Genomic DNA, 22,988 nt, shown 5'->3' on the forward strand with positions numbered 1-22,988 from the left:
GTCTCAGTGATAGGCAAGAAGTTCTGAGTAGCCAAACTTTAGGTAAAGGATAGTAGAGACTGCAGAGATTTTGTAATATTAAAGAATTTAGGTTTTTTTTCTTGTAGGCACTCAGATGTGATTGAAGCATTAAACAGGAAAATAAAGGGTTGGCATTTTACCATAATTATTTGTTCAATAAGTCTTCAATTAACAATGATTAACTATTCTATATTAAACACAACAAGCAACTTTTTACATACTAAAATACATAAGCAAACTCTCTCACAATTACCTCTGGTGCAACAAAGTTTGCAGTATAACAAGGAGTCATGAGAAGACCATTTTCCGCTCTCAGCTGTTTTGCAAAGCCAAAATCACAAATTCGAATAGATTCTGGATTACCAGACTCATCCACATAAAGAATGTTGCTAGGTTTCAAGTCCCTGTGAACCACCTAAATTGAAATACAAATTAAAGAGTTAACATTAATGATTCATTTCTATTATAAAACGTTATTCACAAAATGTGAAGCAATGCATTTAACAAGATGATGAGTCCTGACCTTTAACTTATCCCAACATTATAAAATACTGATAATGTAAGTATAATTCTCTTACATAGACTCCAGGGCAAGGAGGAGGAGGAACAATAATAGTTCCTTCTTCCCTCTTTATCCAACTGAGCAACTGGGTTAAGGATAAATACAAATAGAAACAATATCTATCTCCAAGTTATTCACTCATTCCACAATATTTACTGAGTGCCTATCATGTACTAGGTATTCTATAAGGAACAGTAAACACTGGTGAACAAGAAACTTAAGATCCCAGCTGTTCTGTACTGAAAGCTTGCATGGTAAGTAGGAAGGGCAGAGAACAGACAGGTTGAGTAATGGGATGTAGGTGGAAAGGTCACTTTGAATAGCATTGTAAAAGAAGGTCTCTAGAGGGGATAGCATCTGATCTAAGACCTGAAGAACACAATAAATAAATCATAGTACAGTGGGATAAAGTCATTCTAAGTAATGGGAATAGTGCATACAAGGTAGGCACATGACAAATATGTACTGACAGCAAAATGGAATAGGCGTGTGTTGAGGAATAAAAGGGGAGAAGGGAAAAAATAAACCCTCTTTCAAGTATTGCCTTTTGAAGTGAATATGTCACACAAGCAAAAAGATATATTTTCTTTAGAGTTTTGTATTATTTTCCTCCTCTAGTAACCTACTTGAATACTTCTTTTATCATATGCTTCTCTGACAACTGCTTTTTAGACTTGTGTTTCTCCATCACCAAATTCTAAGTCGATATTCTAATCAATCATCTCAGTTTTAGTTCCTAACATCCAGAGTATTACTTCTCCTTCCTTACTATTTTACTAATTACTGATAAGATACTGGAAAAAGAATATAGAAGACTTAGATGACTGCAAAGTCATGAATTCTCCAGTAAATACTGAGTTCTGTTAATTTAAAGGTACAATACTAGGCAAATCTTAATTAGCAGTTAGAAAGCTCTAGAAATGACAATTTCCATTTGTTAGCTTCTAAGGGCAAAGACAAAATGAGAATAAAGCTCTGAAAATGAACTCCTAAAAGAATGAAAATATGTTGTACACCATAAATATATACCATTTTATTTGTCAATTAAAATGTAAAGAAGAAGCAATCTTTGTTTCCTTTGCTTTCTATCCTTCTTCACTCCTGATTTCCTTTTCTCCCCATTTCCCTCATTTTCTCCTTTCTTTCTTTCCTTCCCAGAATTCCTGATATTTTTGCTTTTTACTAAAATTTTGCCTACCCAGATCTCCTTTCTTTAAAAAAATATGATGATCTCATTCATCTTTTCTTGGAAAGCATAAGGATTTAGTATAAACAAGCTAGGATTTCAAAGTAGTACTTCAAAGTTCATTGAAAAAAGTTTAATGTAGAAAAAACCAGTAGGATAATGAATCTATTAGTTATTTCCTATTACATGCAGAAATTAACTCCCACATTTGTAATTTTAGCTAAAATATTAAGAAAAAGAAAGCATGTGCACGCTTGGGGGTTCGCGCGCATGCATACACACACACACACCCCTATCTCTTAATAAAAACAATGTTAAAAATACATACCCCTTGTGCATGAAGATATTCAACAGTTTTGGTTATAGTAAACAGGACGGCACTGGCCTCTCGTTCAGAGAAAAATTTCTGTCTAAGAATTTTATCCAGCAATTCACCTCCTTTCATAAGTTCTGTTACTACATACACGTATTTCCCGTCATCATACACCTGTAAAATTAAGCATCAAAATATAAAACATTATTTGAAGATTTATGTGTATCCCAAAGTTTAACACATTGAAGAGATATACTTTTTTATATTTATTTTTTAGTTGTAGTTGGACACAATACGTTTATTTTATTTATTTTTATGTAGTGCTGAGGATGGAACCCAGGGCCTCACACTTGCTAGGCGAGCGCTCTACCACTGAGCCACAACCCCAGCCCCCATTGAAGAGATATTAAAATTCATTTTATATTCAAACAAAATTTTGCTTCTCACAACCAGTGGAAGATATAAAATGTATAAACAATTTTATATACCTAAAATATGAAAACAAAAATTGATGAGATTGAATGTCAGAAAAATACCTTGTAATTTAAGTCATGGCAATCAAAACAACTATGGGTATGATATGCAAAAGGGACATTGAACTTATATTCTTAGGGCTTGTTTCTCCTCTTGATCTCTTTCTATCTACTGATGACAGCAGGGACTGGTATCAAAAGTATATACTCCTGTGATTTTCCAATTTCTGCAAAGGAAGAACTTCTATAATTATATACACAGAATGAATGAATTATTCTGGCTTTGATTAAATTGAAAAAAACAAGTTATATGAAAGAATTAGGAAGGAAGATTAATTATTAAAGAGAAATTCCATCTAACCACAAAGAAGTGAACTCTTAACACAGAAATAGAAAGCTCACTGGAATTTTGTATTTATACCCCAGACAATCCCTAACTGAAATAATCCCTTTATTAAACTTAAGTTCTTTTTATTTCCTTCTCACTATATTGTTACTGGAAAACTTTAGGTAGCTCCATAAGCAGTACTAGATACTATATGGGTGCTAGGGCCTCAAGCACAGAGAAAATGAAGTTAAATATCTGCCCTCAAGTTTTCGTACTCTATATGGAGAAACAGACATATAAATGGGAGTAAAACTGTGCTGGAGATGCTATAATAAAAGTTTGAGTAAAAGGGCTGGGGTTGTGAGTTAGTGGTAGAGTGCTCGCCTAGCATGTGTGGGGCCCTGGGTTCGATCCTCACACCACATAAAAATAAAATAAAGGTATTGTGTCCAAATACAAAAAAAAAAGTCTGAGTAAAATTTTAGCACAGATATATATAGCCAGCTTAGGGAGTTTCCAAGGCTAGGCTGAGAGAAAGTATTTCTAGATTTCCTTTTTAATTTCCTTGATTGCATTCTTGGAGATTATGTTTTGAGTCACTGTTCAGCTTCACACTTTGATGTGATTTAGTAAACATTTTTCTTCCAACAACAAGCAGAAATAAATCAATCTGATTAAATTGGAGTTTTTATAACACCCAAATATAGCCTTTGGGCCTATGTGAGCACCAGCAATAAGCGAATGAGCTAAATGCTACCTGGGCAGTGCACGCCCTTTGCCGATACTGTTATAATAAAAGCCATAGGAGATAAAGTAAGCAGGGTAACATGACAGCTAGGAAAGGATACCTCATTTGTCCTAAGGGTGGTGATGTGCAAGGCAGACTTCCTGGATGAAGCAGTAGTTTAGCAATGTCTTAAATGTGTGGTAGTTAGCCAAGCAAAGGAGGGGAATAGTGTTCCCAACTGAGGGAACCATAAATTCAAAGACAGAGGAATATGAGAAAAAGAGGCATGCTCAAAAAAAATATATATATACAATATAGTATGGTTAGAGCATAGGGGGAAGTGTGACAACTGCTATAGAGGAAGGCAGGGGCTTGAAGGGCTGGGGAGTATGAATATAAATTGTAGAAAGGGAAGTAATATAGGTAGATAAGTGCATTTAGCTCTCTGGCAGTATTGTGTTAAACAGTTTGGGGAGTCTGCAGAGCTTGTCAATCCTGAATGTTAATTAATAGCAACATTAATATTGGACATTTATGTATATGTTCAAGCAAATGCAGATACTACAAAGAATGTTAAAATACTTTTCTTCTTACGACAAAAATAGAAAATTATAGAAAATTTTTTTCTTTAGAAATGGAATTATGCTACATATGTTGTACTCAAATCTACTTTTTAAATTTACTATATGGAGGTCTTTGTCTACCACATGATATTTTAAAATATCCCAAATGAGAGTTAGACAGCTGAATCAAGTGATCCTTATTAAAGAATATACTTACATCTTTTAGAGTAATGATATTTGGATGCTGTCCATAACGAAGAAGGATCTCAATTTCTTCTGTTGGGTCTCTCTTGCTTTTATCAATAATCTAAAAGGCAAATATTTATCACAAAATCTCATGAACATAAACTTTGAATGTTTGTAACCACAGACCTTAGGTATCATCTCCGTGTGTGTGTATGCATGCATGCGTGTGCATGTGTATATGCCATTTATCATTAGGTGTGTTCACCTACCTGGCTAGACTGTTTAATTAGAAAGGTAGTCTTGATATAGATGGCAAGATTGTAAATGCTAACCCGTGAGTCACATTCCCACCAATCTCTCCAGTGTAAATTTGTAGTAAGTTTAGGACTTACTAAAAACTGAAAAGCCTCAAGAAAAGGTTCAAAAATACAGTTAACATATCTTTTCTTCTACCCTTGAATGTCTTAAACTTTTGGAAATTCAGTTAACTTCTAACCCTGTATAACACCACCACCAGCATCTGTTTATTGAACTAACTTCATTTCTTTTAATATAGTTCTTTAATGAAATATCCCATTAGTTATAAGCTACTTATAAAAATTAACAGTTAAGTAGAAGCTTATTTTTTGTAGCTAAATAGAACACTATGCAGAAAACCACACCTAGAATTTTACTTGTTTAGAATTAAGTTTAATTATTATAATAAAGCTCTTAAAATACTAACATAGCTTTTTAATCCTTGTATGTCAGCTGCTTCTTAAAACATTTCTCATAATGTTTTAATCTGTTAAAGTAATAAACTTGTCTTTTTAAAAAGACAAGTTTGGTTTCAATTCTGAAACAAATTTTGTGGCTTTCATATATTCAATTTTAAAACAGGTCAGTAGTAAATGTATTCAGTAAATACCCAATCACTCCAGCAACTTAGGAAAGAATGTAAATCAGTATTGAGTCCAATCTTTCTGAAATAGATTAGTTGTAAAACAAAATACCCTATTTGGAGAACAGGGAAGACAATTCCACACCATCATTGAAACCAATTGCAAATGATAGTGTGGAATTAGGCAAATGGATAATTAAGAAGGTATATGGAATAGGCATGTTAAGTGAAGAGGCTCTTGGAAACCAGAACACATTGACAAGTGTCATTTTTAACAACATAATCTGATCTGCTAATCTGAGCCCAGTTTACATCATACTTGTGCTTGTGGACCTCAGATTGGTAGTATTACAGTTATGTTGGGATTGAATTTATGAATTTAACTTAAGTCACAGGAATCTTCAAATAGCTTGGAGAAAGCTTCAAGGTTTTGAGCATACTGCTCCTGGTGTCTGCAATTCAAAGGGGGGCCTCAGTCCATTTTTTTTCTGATGTGTTTATGGTGGCAAGACATATCCTTAAGCTGTACAGCAAGTGTATTATTCTTTGTTTCTCCTTTTATGCAAAAAACTTAAAAATTTCTATGTATTCTAGATTCTAATGAGAGCAATAGAAGAAAATATGTTATTTGTTATTTCTATGGTTCATCTTTATATCTGACAGAAAACCTTATGGACACCGATGACTTTTTAAAGTATTTAGATCCAAGTTTGAAATAGTAATAACAATATTACTCTCTCAATAACTAAACATATTCTCATATTTATAAATTAGTACTAAGATTCAAGAAAAGTTGGAAGCTTTAGATATTAATTGAATTGCTTGAACGGGGAGAGCAGACATTACAATTCTGAGATGTGAAAAGGCAGATACTTTGAATATAGTATTTGTTCATTCATAACTCAGATTTGAAAATCAAACTTCATCACAGAACTAGGTGTCTTAGAACACTTGATGAAATGAAAATTGCTAATGATCATAAATTGTATGACCATGGCTCTTATTCTTTTGAATCACAGATCCCTTTAGATGTAAAGACATTATGAAGGTTTTTGCCAGAAAAATGTAAACATACAAAATTTGGCACACAATTTTGGGGAATTCTCTGATACCCTGATGATAAAATGGGGACTTCTGAGAGTAAAAGGAATACTATTAAAAGTGAGAGGTACAAATTTGTATTACCCTGGGCTAACTGGATTATGAATATCTTATTTTTAGCCTCAGGGGAATTAATGGTTCCAGATTAAGATCTTTGAACACCTCTAGCCCAGATATTTAAATTTATCTTAACTTTTTATAACAAAAGGCACTTTTACCAAAGAGTGTACTTTTTAACTGGTACTGAGAAGTATAAGAATGAACTTAAAGAGCCACAGTTTAAATCTAAATATTCTTACCTTCACTGCAAACTCCATATTTGTGGCTTTATGTATACATCTCTTGCAAACAGAGTATGAGCCAACTCCAATATCTTCTTTTACTTCATATCCATCAGTAAACTGAATACTGTTCCTGTGCAACTGCTACGAACACAATTATTAACTGATGAAGAGTTCCATAATGCCTTTAGTGCATTTCATAACAAGGGAATATGTTACTTAGTATGCATTGCTGATGATAACTATAAATGTAAATGAATATTGGTGAAAATAAAAAATAATTATTTATAGCATTTATTCTACAAGTGCTGTTTTACCCTCCTGAGTTGCTCAGATTTCAGGCATGCACCACTGTACCAGGCAAAGTATACCTTTTTAAAAAGCTCATGATCAGAGAAAAGATAGGCTATTCAACAAATGATGCTGGGAAAAGTGGAAATCCATATGTAATAGAATGAAAGTAAATCAAAGACATAGGATTTAGTCCAGAAACCCTGTACATACTAAAGAAAATGTAGGCCCAACACTTCAACATATTTGCTCAGGAACTGACTTCCTTAGCAAGACTTCTAAAGTGCAATAAATAAAATAAAAAACCAATAAATGGGATGACATTTAACTAAAAAGTTTCTTCACAGTAAAAGAACCAGTCAAGAGCATGAAGAGAGAGCCTACAGAATGGGAGACAATTTTTGCCATGTGCACCTCAGATAGGGCACTAATTTTCAGGACACACAAAGAACACAAGAAATTTAACACCAAGAAAAAAAACTAAAGAACCCAATCAATAAATGGGCAAAAAAACCTGAATAAACCCTTCTTAAAAGAACAAATATGAATGGTCAACAAATATATGAAAGAATGTTCAACATCTCTAGCAATTACAGAAATGTAAATTAAAACTACACTGAAATTTTATCTCATTCCAGTCAAAATGGCAGTTATCAAAAATACAAGGAACACTGGGCTGGAGATGTGGATCAAGCGGTAGCGCGCTCGTCTGGCATGCGTGCGGCCCGGGTTCGATCCTCAGCACCACATACAAAGATGTTGTGTCCGCCGAATACTAAAAAATCAATATTAAAAAAATACAAGGAACAATAAATGTTGGTGCGGATGTGGGAGAAGGGTACACTTGGGGCTGAGATTGTGGCTCAGTGGTAGAGCACTTGCCTAGCACGTGTGAAGCCCTGGGTTTGATCCTCAGCACCACATAAAAATAAATAAATAAAATAAAGATATTGTGTCCAGTTACAACTAAAAAATAAATATTAAAAAAATTTAAAAAAGGGTACACTTATACATTGTTGATGGGACTGCAAATTGGTGCAACCATTCTGGAAAATAGTATGGAGATTACACAAAAAAGTAGGAATCTGGGGGCTGGGGGCTGGGGTTGTGGCTCAGTGGTAGAGTGCTTGCATAGCATGTGTGAGGCACTGGGTTCGATTCCCAGCACCACATAAACAAAACAAAACAAAAAACTAAATAAACAAAATAAAGCTTTAAAAAAGTAGGAATGGAACCACCATTTGATCCAGTGATCCCACTCCTTGGCATCTATCCAAAGAATTAAAAAATCAACATACTACAGTGATGCATCCACATCAATGTTCATAGCAGCACAATTCATAATAGCTAAGCTATGGAGCCAACCTAGGTGCCCCTCAATAGATGAATGGATAAAGAAATTGTGGTATATATACGCCATAAAATATTATTCAGGCATAAAGAATGACTTTATGACATTTGCCAGTCAATAGATGGATCTGGAGACTATCATGCTAAGTGAAATAAGGCAAACAACAATAAAGGGGAGGAGAGAGAAGTTCAATAGACAAAGGGTAATGAAGGTAAGGAAGGGGGATAGAAATAGGAAAGACAGCAGAATGAACCCAACATAATTTTCCCATGTACGTAAGTGAATCCCACCATCATGTACCTCCACAAGAATGGGGTCCTAATTAGAATAAGATATAATCCATGCTTATATAATTTTATCAAAATGGTTTCTACTAACATCTATAACTAAAAAGAGCCCAATTAAAAGAACTCATGTTCAAGGGGCTGGATCTCTGGCTCAGCGGTAGCCACTTGCCTGGCTAGTGTGAGGCACCTGGTTCAATTCTCAGCACCATGTAAAAACAAATAAAATAAAGATCTATCAACAAGGAAAAATATTTTTAAAAAACCCAAAAAATTCATGTTAAAGAGGAAATATTGAATATGTACAACAGAAAAAGGGGCCTATAGCTTTGTCTGTGATTTAGCCCCATTCCATTCCCCAAAGAGCTATAGGTTTTTTAAAGAACCTTTGCAAATAAGGAGACGTTTGAAACTTCTCATATACAAGAAAAGACTTATGAGAATTCATAATTAGAACATCTGGATGGTTTAAGATGTACCACTTATTAGGTCATGTAACCTTGAACTTGTGTTTTCTCAAATGATAATGATGAGGATTAAATGAAAATATCTGCAAGTGCTACCTGTTATTTTGGACTTTCAGTAGTCATGCTCTCCTTTCTGTACCCTTAAGTCATAGTTTTATACAAATTCTCAGAAAAAAAAACTGCTCATGAGTTAGGGACTAATAATGTCTGGTAGTTGACAATTAGCAAATTACTGTTTCCACAAAGGGAACCGAGGGAAGTTGTGTTGCCCTTAGCTATACTGATATGAGATCCTCCGTGACTATGTGCTTTGCATAAAGTAGAACTTGAATTTTTTAGAATATATGTTTATGGTTGCTATGTTAAGTATAGAAGTTATAATTTAAAAAACTTTCCACACACTTATGTGCTTGTATAGTAAAAGGGAAAGACTATTCTAACATAAGCTTTGTTTAAAAATGAGTGTTTAGGGTTGGTGGTGAGCTCTATATTACATCACCTACCTAGTGTGCATGATGCCCTAGGTTTGATACCCAGCAATACAAAAATAACTAAATAAACAACAACAACAACAACAAAAACAAAACAACCAGTATTTATGGCTGGGGTGTAGCTCAGTAAGAGAGTACTTGCTTAGTGTGCATAAGGCCCTGGGTTCAATCCTCAGGACTGCAACAAACAAACAAAACCCCATAAATAAACCTAGTGTTTAAACTGATTCTCTAGAAAGCAGAAAGCAAACAAATGACTCATGAAAAAAATTTTAAGAGCAATAGCAACTTGGGCTGGGGATGTAGCTTGGTGATAGCATATTTGAGACCCTGGGTTTGGTCCCTAGTGTATGCATACATGCTCACAGAGAAGCAACTTAGTCATTAAACAAATGTAAGTATTAATTATACCCTAAAAATGATTTAATGCCTCAAAATAGATTTAGTTCTGAGTAAAAAGATGAATTAAAATTTTAAAATTTTATTTTGATTTTTAATTGGCACAATAATTGTATGTATTTATGGCATACAGCATGACATTTCAATGTATGTATATATGTATACAATGTGTAATTAACACATCAGGGTGAATTAAATTTGTCTTTCCATAATATTAGAATGAGAGGAAAGAAATATAATGGTTTGTATTATTTGTGTTCGTCTAACAATATTTAATTTACTACTCCAGCTTCCTGTTATAAACACACTCCAACCTATCTCTATGGTCTTACCTACTTTTTCTGTAACTCTGATAAACAGCTAGGATGAAGAGTAGGGGGCACTCTAAGGCAATGCCCATAACCATTTCTTCCTAATGACAATGGGGGGAACTCCAAAAGAATGAGGGCATAATTCTTGGAAAACTTAAGATCTGAGTTCATTTTTAGTTCTTACGCCTTTCTAAGGCAAAGACTGGTAAACCATGGCCTGTGGGCCAAATTTGGTTCACTGTATGTTTTTTTGCAAATAAAAATTATATTGGCACTCAAGTCATGTCCATTGAATTTTTTAGAATATGGACTGTCTATAGCTGCTTTTGTGAGACAACAGTAGAGTTGATTAGTCATGAGAGAGAAAATATAGCCCATAAAACTTCAAATTTTCTGACCCTTTACAAAGTCTGTTGACCCCTATTCTAAGGCTTCAAGGAACCAGGGGACCTCAGTCCACCACAGCTAACCTGATAGAGGCAGGGAGTGAAACACATTGGCCTGATAAACATTTTGAGGTATGGGACAGGAGACAGAAAAAGTAGAAAGAATTCTATTTTCACATCACATAGGCATCTAGGATTTTGGTTCATGCAATCTTTTCAATGACATATGAAAGGAATTTCTAAGAGTAATGCTAATAATATAAAATATTTTAAATTGCTTACTTAATAGATAAAATCTAATCTTATTATTCATGTAACAAACTATACCTTACATTTCAAATTTAAAATTATTTAGGAATCCACTCACCTGAACAATTGAATGTACACCAACTGTTTGCATAGCTTGGCTTTCATCATCTGAGGTAATAGCAACAAAACTAAACCCCCGAAAAAGCTGATGTGCATTAGCACTAGGTGGAATGCCAGGTGAATCTGAAAAGAAGAAGAAATTACTAAGAATATTCCTTTGAAATGTAACTAAGGGAAGAATTGTTGATTTGTGTCCTTTATCACTTACTCTGGTGTTCTTCTCAGGCACCATGTACCTTCTGCTATCTAGGATACTTCAGTGAGGTGCTGTGTCAGATCTGTCCTGGTTACTCTACATCCTACTAGGATGTTACCACTCTAACATCCTACTCTCCAAAGCCTAGAAAATAAGTTTGTTTTTTTTTTTTTTTGGTGTTAAGGATTGAACCCAGGGCCTTGTGCATGAGAGGCAGGCATTCTACCAACCGAGCTATATCCCTAGCCCAAAAGTAACTAATTCTTTTTTTTTTAATATTTATTTTTTAGTTCTCGGTGGACACAACATCTTTGTTTGTATGTGGTGCTGAGGATCGAACCCGGGCCGCACACACACCAGGCGAGCGCACTACCGCTTGAGCCACATCCCCAGCCCCAGTAACTAATTCTTTTGAAGAATATAATAAATTGAATTATTGGGTTAATAGTATTTGAAATTAGTGCCATCCTATTTAATTCCCTGGAACAATGGACAGTTTTATTATCTGAGTTGTTCAATATGGTAGCCAGTAATCACATGAGGCTACTGAGCATTTAAATGTGCCTATTGGGACTGTTTAATTTCAATTAATTTAAATTTAATTAGCCTCATGTGGCTACTCGCTACCATACTGGACAGTGAAGCCTTATATGATAATCTATCAATGCTATGGCTCCTAGTAAGTCGGGGAGACAGGTTGATATATAGCAAATTTAGGATCTTTTGTGAATACCATCAAGTGTTATCTTGGAAAAGATTTTCTGATTGAACAAGAAAATAATCTGCCATCTTATATTTGAGTGTTCATGTTTCCTCTTTACCTTTGGGAGTTTTTGCAGTAAACTCAGGATCAAAATAAAATGTATCTTCAGGCCTGCCAGTTGCAGGCTTAAAAGGTGGGTGAATTTCTCTTCTATACAGTTTCTGGAAGAAAAAAGAGAAACTTAGACATGTGTCAATTATAAACATATTTTAAACAAGTTTTCATCCTATACTTACATTCCAGTCTATTGTTGAGAAAAATGAATGCCTTTTAATTTCTTCAACTCCATCTGGTCCTGCTCCTATAAAAAATTGGTAGGTTCATTTCAAGGAGAAATGAATAAATAGATAATTATACATATTTACTTAGTTCTGATTTTGCTTTTAATATTTGTCTGAATATTTAATAATCCCAGCACAAAAAAATCCACCCCCACCCCCAAATAACTCCAAACACCAACACACACACAAAAGAAACAAACTAATTAGAATTTTTACCTAATCTGTTTGCAGGATTTCGTTTGAAAAGCATTCGTAAAAGACTCTGAGCTTCAGGACTCAAAAACTGTGGCATCCCAAGTTTGGCTCTAAATAATAGATCCACATAATAACATTTCATTTTTGAGACATCATTATTTTTATTAAAAAAAATTTAGACTTTTTATATTGAAATACTCATAAATTCACACTCAGTTATAACAAACAATAGAGATCCTTTACCAAGTTTCCCCAATGATAACACTTTGAACTTTTAATGTAATATCACAACCAGAATAATGACAATGCATGGATCTCATTAAGATGGCCCCAGTTTTATTTGCACTATGTGTGTGTTTTTAGTTCTTTTGCCAGTTTTTTTTTTTTTACTTTCCACATTTTTTATTAGTGCATTATAGTATGGACGAGCCATAGTTAGTTTATCCATTTTCCTGTTGAAGGAATAAAACTGCTATGAATATTCATGTAAAATTTTAAAATTTTAGCCCCAAAATCTTCTAATGGATTTCTTCATTTTCAGAAATTTGCAAAGAGTACTACTGTGAAAATAAGGCCATCTAAGCCTTAGTTCTGTTACTAAGAACTTTGTGATGCTGGGAAAACCAATCTCTTTCTGCCTGTCTTCATAAGCAAAGGATTGGGTGGGGGCTGGGGGTCTGGCTCAGTTGTAGAGTGACTTGCCTGGCATGCATGCAGTCCTGGGTTGTTAGATCCCTCGCACCACCAAAAAAGTATATAAATAAAATAAATAAATAAATAAAAGGAAGAAAAAGAAAAGAAAAAGCAAAGGGATTGGATACTAGATCAATGACCCTAAAACTATACACTTAGAAGTCTTTCTTGAAGAGAATTTTAAAAAATCCGATATTAAGAACGTGTACTTCATATGCTACTTTCCCCCTCTTAATTCTTTAACAGCTCCTGCAGGGAAAGGGAACTGATTGATGGAAAAGGGGTTTGTGGAACACTGAAGACTGTGGCACACAGTCTGAAAACCACTGGCCTGAATGAGCTTATGGTCTGGTTCAGCTACAGTATATAATTTTATTCTTTTTCCAAACCTACAAATTAAAGAAACCATGATCCTGTAAGTATGACAATAATAACAGAGTTAGAGAAAATGGCTAGAAGAGAAATTCCTATTTCAGAAATAGATCCATTTATTATTCACTGAGCTGTTACTGAGTTATTACGTGCCAGACAGTACTTAGTGCTATGGATACAGAACTAAATACAGCCCCCCTATGGTCAGTGGGGAAGATGAATATAGATAACCTTAGTACATTAGGAGGCAAATCTAGAAAAACATGGAAAGAATGCTAAGTGAACAGTAATGAATATCTAATTTAACATGGGACATTCTGAAAGGCCTTCAATGTAACCTAAAGGTTGAAAACTTAGTAATTTGGCCAGCATTACCCCAAATTTTACTGAATAACATTAAGTTCCTCCAGATATATTGTACAAATAATAAAACATTTCATGAATATTATAGAATGAATCTTACAGAATATGAATTTGTACAATGCTATCTATCATAGCCTTCTGTTGGAGACATAGAATAAAATACATTGCACATAAAAGGTTGAGAAATCTAGAGTCAAGAAATCATTCTTTTTTCTCTTCTATTTTTCTGACACTAGGGATTGAACCTAGGGACATTTTACCTCTGATCTACATTCCCAGCCCCGCCAAAATTAGGGTTATATTGAACAAAACTGAAGACGCAGTGCTATATTAGGTATATTAGGCAGAGCTCTTGAAACAGTAGATTTTTTTTTTTTTAAAGAGAGAGTGCAGGGAGGGAGAGAGAGAGAGAGAGAATTTTTAATATTTATTTTTTAGTTTTCGGCAGACACAACATCTTTGTTTGTATGTGGTGCTGAGGATCGAACCCGGGCCGCACGCATGCCAGGCGAGCGCGCTACCGCTTGAGCCACATCCCCAGCCCTTGAAACAGTAGATTTTTTCCCCTAAGAAATAACTCCAAGGTTAGTAGAGAATGATCTGGATTGGGAGGAGGTGATAGGTGGTAGATATTCTACATTGGAATGTGGATAAGAGGTATCCATGGCCTAAATGCTCAGGCCCTGGGTTTAATCCTCAGCACCCACAACAACAAAACAAAAAGAATTCAATTGGCTGAATCACACTAATTATCAAATCTCACGAGTTCACCATAGTTAAAAAAAAAAAGAAAAAGCAAAGTTAAAACAAACATTAAAAACCTAATTCATTAGACACCACTCCAAATGAAAGTTACCCGGGCTCTGAACAATTGGAAATAATTAAGAAAAATTAAGAAAATAATAAAGTATTCTGCGTTTCTTGGATGACCCTTAAAGTTAACTAAACAGCCCCAGTCAATGAGAGAAAGTTCACTGTTTCAGAAAACATCTAACAAGTGAGAAAGGAATAATAGTAATAGAAAAATCACCATTTTTGAATCTTTTAAAAGATAATTGATTCAAGTACTTATTTTCAATGGATTAAAACATGAGACAAAAGCCTAACAGGGAATTTTGTAGTGGTGGGATCACAACTGGAATTACAGGAACTCATCACTGGTCAGACAACCTGGCATTGTAAACCTCTTAGCTTAACACAATAGGGAGCACTAAGTATAAGCTATGAAATAATCTTGCCAAAAGTTTAACAGAAAAGATGGAAGAGGGTTAGAGATGTGGCTCAGTTGTAGAGTATTATGCCTAGCATGCATGAGCACTGGATCCTCAGCATTTGATCCCCAGCACCATAAAAAAAGAGGATAGAGAAACAAGTTAATATCACAAGGACAATAAAAAGGTTGTACATTCCTAAGAAAAGACTAATTGCTATGTAACCATGATAACAAGAGAACTATGAGAACCGGTTTTAAACCCTTACTTGATTCTCTTTTTTAAAATACTTATTTATTTTTTAGTTGTAGTTGGACACAATACCTTTATTTATTTTTATATGGTGCTGAGGATTGAACCCAGAGCCTCACATGGGCTAGGCAAGCGCTCTACCTCAGAGCCACAACCCCAGCCCCCTTAGTTGATTTTCAATTCATTCAATTATCAATGACAATTTGCCTGGTGGAAACTTCTAAGCCAATCAATCAGTAAGTGGTCTGTGTCCCTGAAAATTAGCCAAACAGGATTGGTCTCACTCAAATAAACACATGTGAATGTCAACTGATCAATAATAATCCCTTCTTAAGTAATTACACTTAGTGATGATGTCATCCCATGTTTAGACCTGAAAATCTGCCAATTCTTAAACTCTATATTTTCCCCCAAGCCCTATGTAAGATCATTGGTCTACTGTGCTGGGAGAGTCTCTACAACAACAACAATATTCTTTCTTACTATGAACAACTAACAAAATCAGCTTTAAATTCTTTGTTTTGGATAGTGAGGTAGTCCCTTCCCTTGACAGAAAATCTGAAAAATTTGGTTAAGAACTGGCATTTGATAACACTCAAGCATTATTACTAGATTTATTATGTAAGAAAACATGCATATTTTCTTTTTGAGTCTTTTATCAGAAGAAGAATTTTATTTTTATTATTTTTTTAGCTGTTGATGGACCTTTATTTTATTTATTTATGTGGTGCTGAGAATCGAACCCACTGTCTCACACACACTAGGTAAGCACTCTACCACTTAGCTACAATCTCAGCCCAAGAGTTTTATTTTCTGAATATGTGCATAGTTTGCTATGGCAGGCGTTTTCAGATTGCAATGCTCTCCTATTCCCAAATAAATATCATTATTCTTGGGGAAAATAAAAAAAAATGCATATTTGAGCAAGGAAAAACTGAATTAAGGTGAGAAATGACACATCTGGAGTGTTTAAAATATTTCAGTTAAGAAGAAAAGAAGAGGGCTGGGGTTGTGGTTCAGTGGTAGAGTGCCTGCCTAGCACATGTGAGGCACTGGGTACAATCCTCAGCACCACATTAAAAAAAATAAGCAAAATAAAGGTATTGTGTCCATCTACAATTAAAAATATTTAAAGAAGGAAAGAAGAGAAAAAGGAATACATGAAGCAAATGTGACAAAGTTCTGATGATTGCTGAATCTGGGTGATGGGTATATGTGATACTTATATATTTCATTTTTCAAAATTTGTATTTGAAAATGTTTATAATTAAAGAAAAACAGAAACAGAAAGAATGGGCATGCAAAAGACAGCAAAGAGAAGAATGCTTAGAGAGGTAGAAGAAATAGATGAGGAAATAATAGGAAAAAATGAGGATGAGGGAGGGGCCAAGAGTGTCAAATTTTCCTCAGAGCGGCCTTCCTTAAGTGTCTTATCTAAAATGGCTCCTGTCCCTGCCCCTTCCCTCACACACTAAGGGGTCACTGGCAGAGTAAATTACCCTGGTTTATTATATACCTACAGTTCCCATTACTATCTGAAAGTATTATATTTATTTACTTAAATATTAATTCCTTATCTCCCCCACTAGAACGTAAGTTCTGTGAGACCACTGATGATTGTCTGTCTTGTTCATACTGCATCCCCAGTACCTGTATAAAGTACTCAATTACCTGTTGAATGAATTTTGTGAATGACTGGTAGACAGTCACCTTTGTGACAACCTTCCACAAGTTTTAGCAAACCAGAAGAACATTAAAAACCATAGTGAGAGCAATTTCAGTAGAGTGATAGAGATGAATGACAAACAGGCTGTGGAATAAAAGAAGCCAAAAATAGTAATAGAAAGCATAGACTATTCTTTTAGAGGCTTTGTACTGAAAAGATGTAGGAAGATGGTGTAATAACTTGAAAGGAAGGTCAGGTCAAAGAAAAGGCTTGGTTTTTATCAACACACAAGAGAGTGTCTGTCAGCTGAAAGGAGGGGGACCAGAGTAGATGGAGTGATGAAGGTTCAGTTCAGTGATGAAAGCCAAGTGAACATTCATTCATTTATGTAGTACATATTTTTACATTTTAAGAATAACATAAAATACAAAAAAATTCAAACAAACAAACAAAAAAACCTGCCCAAATCACATAGCTTAATGATTTACCAAAAAGTGAATAATTATCTGGTCAAGAAAGATAACATTACCAGAATCCTTCATCCAATGTAACCACTTTCCTTATTTTGCCTCTAGCTTGTACCATGTAATATAGACCCTAAAAATATGCTTTAATTTTGCCTGCTCTATAAACTGTATAAATAGAAACACATAGCATGTATTCTTTTGAGTCTGAAATTCCTTTGCTTAACATTCGTGTGAGATTTATCCAAGTTGTTGTATGTAACTGTGGTTTGTTCATTTTCTCTGCTTGTGGCACACCATGCTCATGGGCCAAAGATGTGGACCTGTTTTTGTATGGGTCCTAAGAAATGTTTTCTTCCTATAGAGTTGGACCAAAAAATACAAATAAAGAATAATATGTGACAGAGACTGTGTGTGGCCTATAAAACCTAAAATATTTACAGATAGTAAATACAATTCCTACTCTATTCAACTGTATAAATATATCAGGGTTTATTAATCCATCCTACTGCTAATGAAGTACCTTCTACTAGTTCAAACAATGGTGCTATGAACAGCTTTATACTGTTTTTTTAATGTGAGTTCCTTGATGCATATAAATTGAGTGCATGGCTAGGAGTGGGATAAATGCATGATGGTATACATATATTTGTCTTTAGAAGATAATGACAAAAACTGTTCTCCAAAATGGTTATAAGAGTATTTGTATTTATATTCCTTCCAGCTATGTATGAAAGTTGCCACTGCTCTACATCCCACCAACAATCTATATTTCCAATCTCCCATTTTTTGACTGGAATTTAAATTATATTTAATGAAAACACTCTCTTGCCAATTTGAAATAAAAATGATTTTGTATATTTTAATCTAATGCTGCTGTGGCATCAAGGCATACTGCTTCTTGCTCTATAGGTTTTAGATACCATTGCACTGCTAATTCTCTAGTGCTTTTTAAAAAATTTTTTTTAGTTGTTGATGGACTTTATTGTCTTTATTTTTATGTGGTGCTGAGAATCAAACCCAGTGCCTCATGCATGCCAGGCGAGCACACTACCACTAAGCGACAACCCCAGCCCCTCTCTAGGGCTTTTGAGGAATGTGTTAGACATGTTCTCCTTTGCTGGAAGTCCTTGTGGTAATTTAAGGCTACATTGTATCTTTCTCCTAACATGGATTTTTTAAAAAAATATTTTTTTAGTTGTAAATACACCTTTATTTTATTTATTGGTACGCAGTGCTGAGAATCAAACCCAGTGTCTCACACATGCTAGGCAAACACTCTGCCAATGAGCCACAATCTCAGCCCTTTTCGTACTTTTTATTCTGGTTAAACTATGCAGTTTGGGGCCAGGGTTGTGGCTCAGTGGTAGAGCGCTTGCCTAGCATGCGTGAGGCACTGGGTTCGATCCCTGGCACCACATAATAAAAACAAATAAAATAAAGGTATTATGTTCATTTACAACTAAAAAAATATTTTAAAAAAATTATGCAGTTTGAAGGTTTTGGATATTTTTTATGATCTGCAGGTAAAGGCCGAAACACTTTATGTGGAATTCTTTGCGTGTATGTGTGTGTCTGTGTTACTGGGGACTAGACCCAGGGGCATTCTACCACTGAGCTATATATCTCAAGCCCTTTTTTTACTTTGAGACAGAGTCTCCCCTAAGTTCCCCAGGTTGTCCTTGAACTTGCAATATACCTGCCTCAGCCTCCTGAGTAGCTGGGATTATAAGTATATACCACCATACCTGACTGAAATTCTAGATTTGGTAAATTTGTGATGGAGCCAATCTGTACAAATCAGAGACTCCACACCTTTTGTCACAGTCTGTAGTCTGGATGGGAGTCTCTGACCTACTGAGCACAAAATTTCTGCCATAAGTATAGTGATTATTCTTTTTAGAAGCAATGCCACCCTAAATGTTTAGCCTGCTAGTCTCTTTAATTTTAGCCATTCTGGTGGATATGCAGTGGTAGCTAATAGTAGTTTTAATCTTCATTTTCTTTTATTTTGTTTTTCAAGAGATAGTGTCTCCCTATGTTGCCCAGACTGGTCCAGGACTCCTGAGCTCAAGGGATCTTAACTGCCTTACCCTTCCAATTAGTTGAGACTACAGATATGTACCACCCCACAGGAAATTTTACATTTTATGATTAATGAGTTTGAGCATCTTTTCATAAGTTTATAAACCATTGAATATCCTCTTTTATGTGGTCCCTACCTCTACCCACGTTCTTATTGTTTCTTTTTATTATTGACTGGAGATTGATACATTCTGGGTACAAGTCTCTTTGCCAATTGTGTCAGAAACTTCTTTTACTTTTTTTAAAAATATGATTTTCAGTTGTAGATGGACACAATATCTTTATTTTATTTATTTATTTTTATGTGGTGCTGAGGGTCGAATCCAGTGCCTCACTAATCTAAGGTAAGTGCTCTACCACCAAGCTAAAACCCCAGCCCCTTTTACTCTCTCTTAATGGAATCTTTTGGTAAGATGTATTTTCCCTCTACTGCTCTGCAATTCCCAATGGTTATAAATTAAGGGTATAAATATATGTAAGTCTGTTACTGTTATCTCTAATCACTGCAGAAGTCTACATAATTGTTTCAATGCTATATTGAGTTACTTACAGTTATAATACTTGATATCTGGCAAAGGAAGTCTAAATATCTTAATCTTCTCGAAGAGTATTTTAGTGATTCTTGGTCCATTATCATATTAGAATCAGTATATCAAACCCTCCATATAAAACTGGGTTAAATTTTTATTTTATTTGCATTGCAACTATAATTTTATTATCTAGTATGGTAGCTACTACCCATATATGGCCACTGGACACTTGAAATCTGGTCATCCAAAATCTAAGTGAAAAATACACGCTGAATTTCAAACAAATATGAAAAAACAATTTATAATATGTCTTAATAATTTTTTTTAACTAGAGATCGAACCCGGGGGCATTTAAGCACTGAACCACATCCCCAGCCCTTTTTATTTATTTTGAGATGGGGTCTCACTAAGTTGATTAGGGCCTTGCTTGGTTGCTAAGGCTGCCTTGAACTTGCTACCCTCTTGCCTCAGCCTCCTGAGTCACCGGGATTACAGGTATGCATCACCACATCTGTTTCACTAATAATTTTTTATGTTGGTTACCTGTTGAAATGATAATATCTTGGAATATAGGGTTAAATAAAATATATTATAATTAATTTTGTTTCTTCTTACTTTTTAAATGTAGCTCCTAGAAAACATAAAATTATGTATATGGCTTGCATTATATTTCCATTGAATAACATGATGTATAGAACCTACATCTTTATAACACTGGGTCTCTTATAATGTGAACATGGTTTATCCTTTCATGTTATTTTGGTTGTTTAAATTTCCTTTAAATAAAATTCTCTTGTTTTCTGCATAGAGTTCTTGTATAACTGTTGCTGGATTTAACCCTAGGAATTTGAAAATAATTTTTTTTTTGGTGATACTGGCGATTGAACCCAGGGAGCAGTACCAGTGAACTATATACCTATTCCTTTTTATTTTGAGACAAGGTCTTGCTAAATTACCAAGGCTTGCCTCAAACTTGTGGATCCTCTCCCCTTAACCTTCAAAATAGTGTGGATTATAGGTATTCACTGCCATGACTGTGGAATTCAAATATTTTATTATTGTAAACAGTATCTGCTTTAAAATTGTCATTTTCTGTTACTCACATATAGAATTAATTTACTTTTTTGCCTGCTTTAACTTACTGTCTAGTACCACTGGTACAATGCAGATGGAAGTGGAATAATGAACATTTATCATATTCCAAATCTCAAAAGGTAAAGCTTTCAGTATTTCACTACTCACATGAAGATAATGAGTACTCTAAACCTATGTAGTTTGTTTATATTTAAACCAGGTAATAGTGATGAATTTACTAGCTATTTCTTTATTTTTTCCTCTGAGCTTTATTTATTTATTGTTTTTTTGGCTATTTCTTATACTACATGTCCAACACTCTAAAATCTCATTTTTTTTAGTATGAAGCCTTTATTTTAGAATATCAAAACATCTTCATTAGGGAATACTTACTTAAGGATCATTGTCATTGTTTCTTTTCGATCTTTTCCTTGGAAAGGTAGTGTGCCAGTGAGCATTTCAAACTACGGAAAGGTAAAATAATCAGAGGTATTAGACAATAAATATAAAATCTCAAGGCCAGAAGTACAGAAAGCATTATCTTAATTATAAGTCAAATGTTTAATACTTACACTATATTCATTACAGAAATTCCTGATAAGTCCTAAAAGATAATTGAGCTCTGTAGTTTTCTTGCATAAATTAATCATTTTATTTATTTTTAAATCACATTTCAAATGGCAACTTAAAAGTGTAGATATGTGAATAACCTGACAGATGTCAATTTCATATAAACTTTTTTTTAACCAATACTAGGAATTGAACTCAGAGGCACTTTATCACTGAGCTTTTGCTACATGCCAAACCCTTCTATTTTTTAAGATAGTCTCTGTAAGCTCCTGAGGCTGGCCTTACTCAGTCTTCTAAGTAGATGGGATTAAAGTTGTGCACCCACTGGGCTTGGCAAAAACTAAGGAGTTTCATATTCCTTCTACACTGCAGGCAATAGTTTTTCTTATTTATTATATATACTATAAAATATAGAAAATAAAAAATACCAATTTCTCTCTTATAGAATTCACTTTTGATTATCCTTTAATACACAAAGCAACAGATCCCAATTCTCCGAAAGGCCAAAAATCCAAACCTTACCATTAACACACCAAAAGACCACCAGTCGGCGCTTTGAGTATGACCTCTACGATTAACTACTTCTGGAGCCATATATTCCACAGTTCCACAAAAAGAATATGCCTTCTTTTCATGGTCAATAGACTCTTTACTTAGGCCAAAATCTGCCAAAATAAATACCCCACAATAATTTTCACAAATAAATTTTAAACTCTGAATTCCAAAATTTACATTATTAAAAATTCTAACTCAGGTTTTAAACATAATGTATTAGTCAATATTTGCACCATAAATAATCTTAGAAGAAATTATATAGAAGAGAGTATTTTAATAAAATGAAGGGTTTTTTTTACCTGTTAACTTGATGTGGCCTTCTTCATCAAGAAGTATACTGAAAGAAAACAAAGTCAGAAAATCTCTCAAATCACTGAATAGTGATGTACAGCAACTAAAATGAAATAACTTTCTTAAGCATCAGATCACATTTATTCTAAAATATTGTTTTAGACTGAGAATTACAAAGCAAAGGCAAAGGGTGAAAATATTTTTGGATACATATTTATAAAAGACCCAAAACAATGCCATAACTTAGATTAATGAACAATAGGCACTCAAAAACTATTAGGGGAAACCAAACCAAATAAGCTATATCCTTCTAAGCTGCTCCCCCCCCCCCGCCCCCCCGCCGCCCAGTTGGCCTGACTTAAACATTCCAGTTTCATTTTCATGGTCATTTTTTAAAGTATCTAATTCATGCATCCTTTCCAAGTTCTTTTTTTCCTGACACAACCTACATAATCCT

The 22,988-nt window shown here is 34.4% G+C and overlaps 1 protein-coding gene across 5 annotated transcripts in view; it reads right to left on the bottom strand.

The window, feature by feature from the left end:
* Rps6ka3 (ribosomal protein S6 kinase A3) overlaps positions 1 to 22,988 on the bottom strand; it is a 115,040-nt gene that overhangs the window by 12,043 nt on the left and 80,009 nt on the right. For all 5 annotated transcript variants that reach the window (XM_077107680.1, XM_077107678.1, XM_077107679.1 and 2 more), the window contains 11 exons: positions 22,540 to 22,577; positions 22,208 to 22,350; positions 21,509 to 21,579; positions 12,427 to 12,515; positions 12,166 to 12,230; positions 11,988 to 12,090; positions 10,969 to 11,093; positions 6,640 to 6,765; positions 4,391 to 4,480; positions 2,098 to 2,256; positions 275 to 436 (listed from right to left, as the gene is read on the bottom strand). In XM_077107680.1, coding sequence (XP_076963795.1) covers positions 275 to 436; positions 2,098 to 2,256; positions 4,391 to 4,480; positions 6,640 to 6,765; positions 10,969 to 11,093; positions 11,988 to 12,090; positions 12,166 to 12,230; positions 12,427 to 12,515; positions 21,509 to 21,579; positions 22,208 to 22,350; positions 22,540 to 22,577 — 1,171 coding nt within the window. The remainder of the gene's footprint in view (positions 1 to 274; positions 437 to 2,097; positions 2,257 to 4,390; positions 4,481 to 6,639; positions 6,766 to 10,968; positions 11,094 to 11,987; positions 12,091 to 12,165; positions 12,231 to 12,426; positions 12,516 to 21,508; positions 21,580 to 22,207; positions 22,351 to 22,539; positions 22,578 to 22,988) is intronic.

Source organism: Callospermophilus lateralis, chromosome X (genome assembly GCF_048772815.1).
Source record: "Callospermophilus lateralis isolate mCalLat2 chromosome X, mCalLat2.hap1, whole genome shotgun sequence".
Classification (NCBI taxonomy): domain Eukaryota; kingdom Metazoa; phylum Chordata; class Mammalia; order Rodentia; family Sciuridae; genus Callospermophilus; species Callospermophilus lateralis.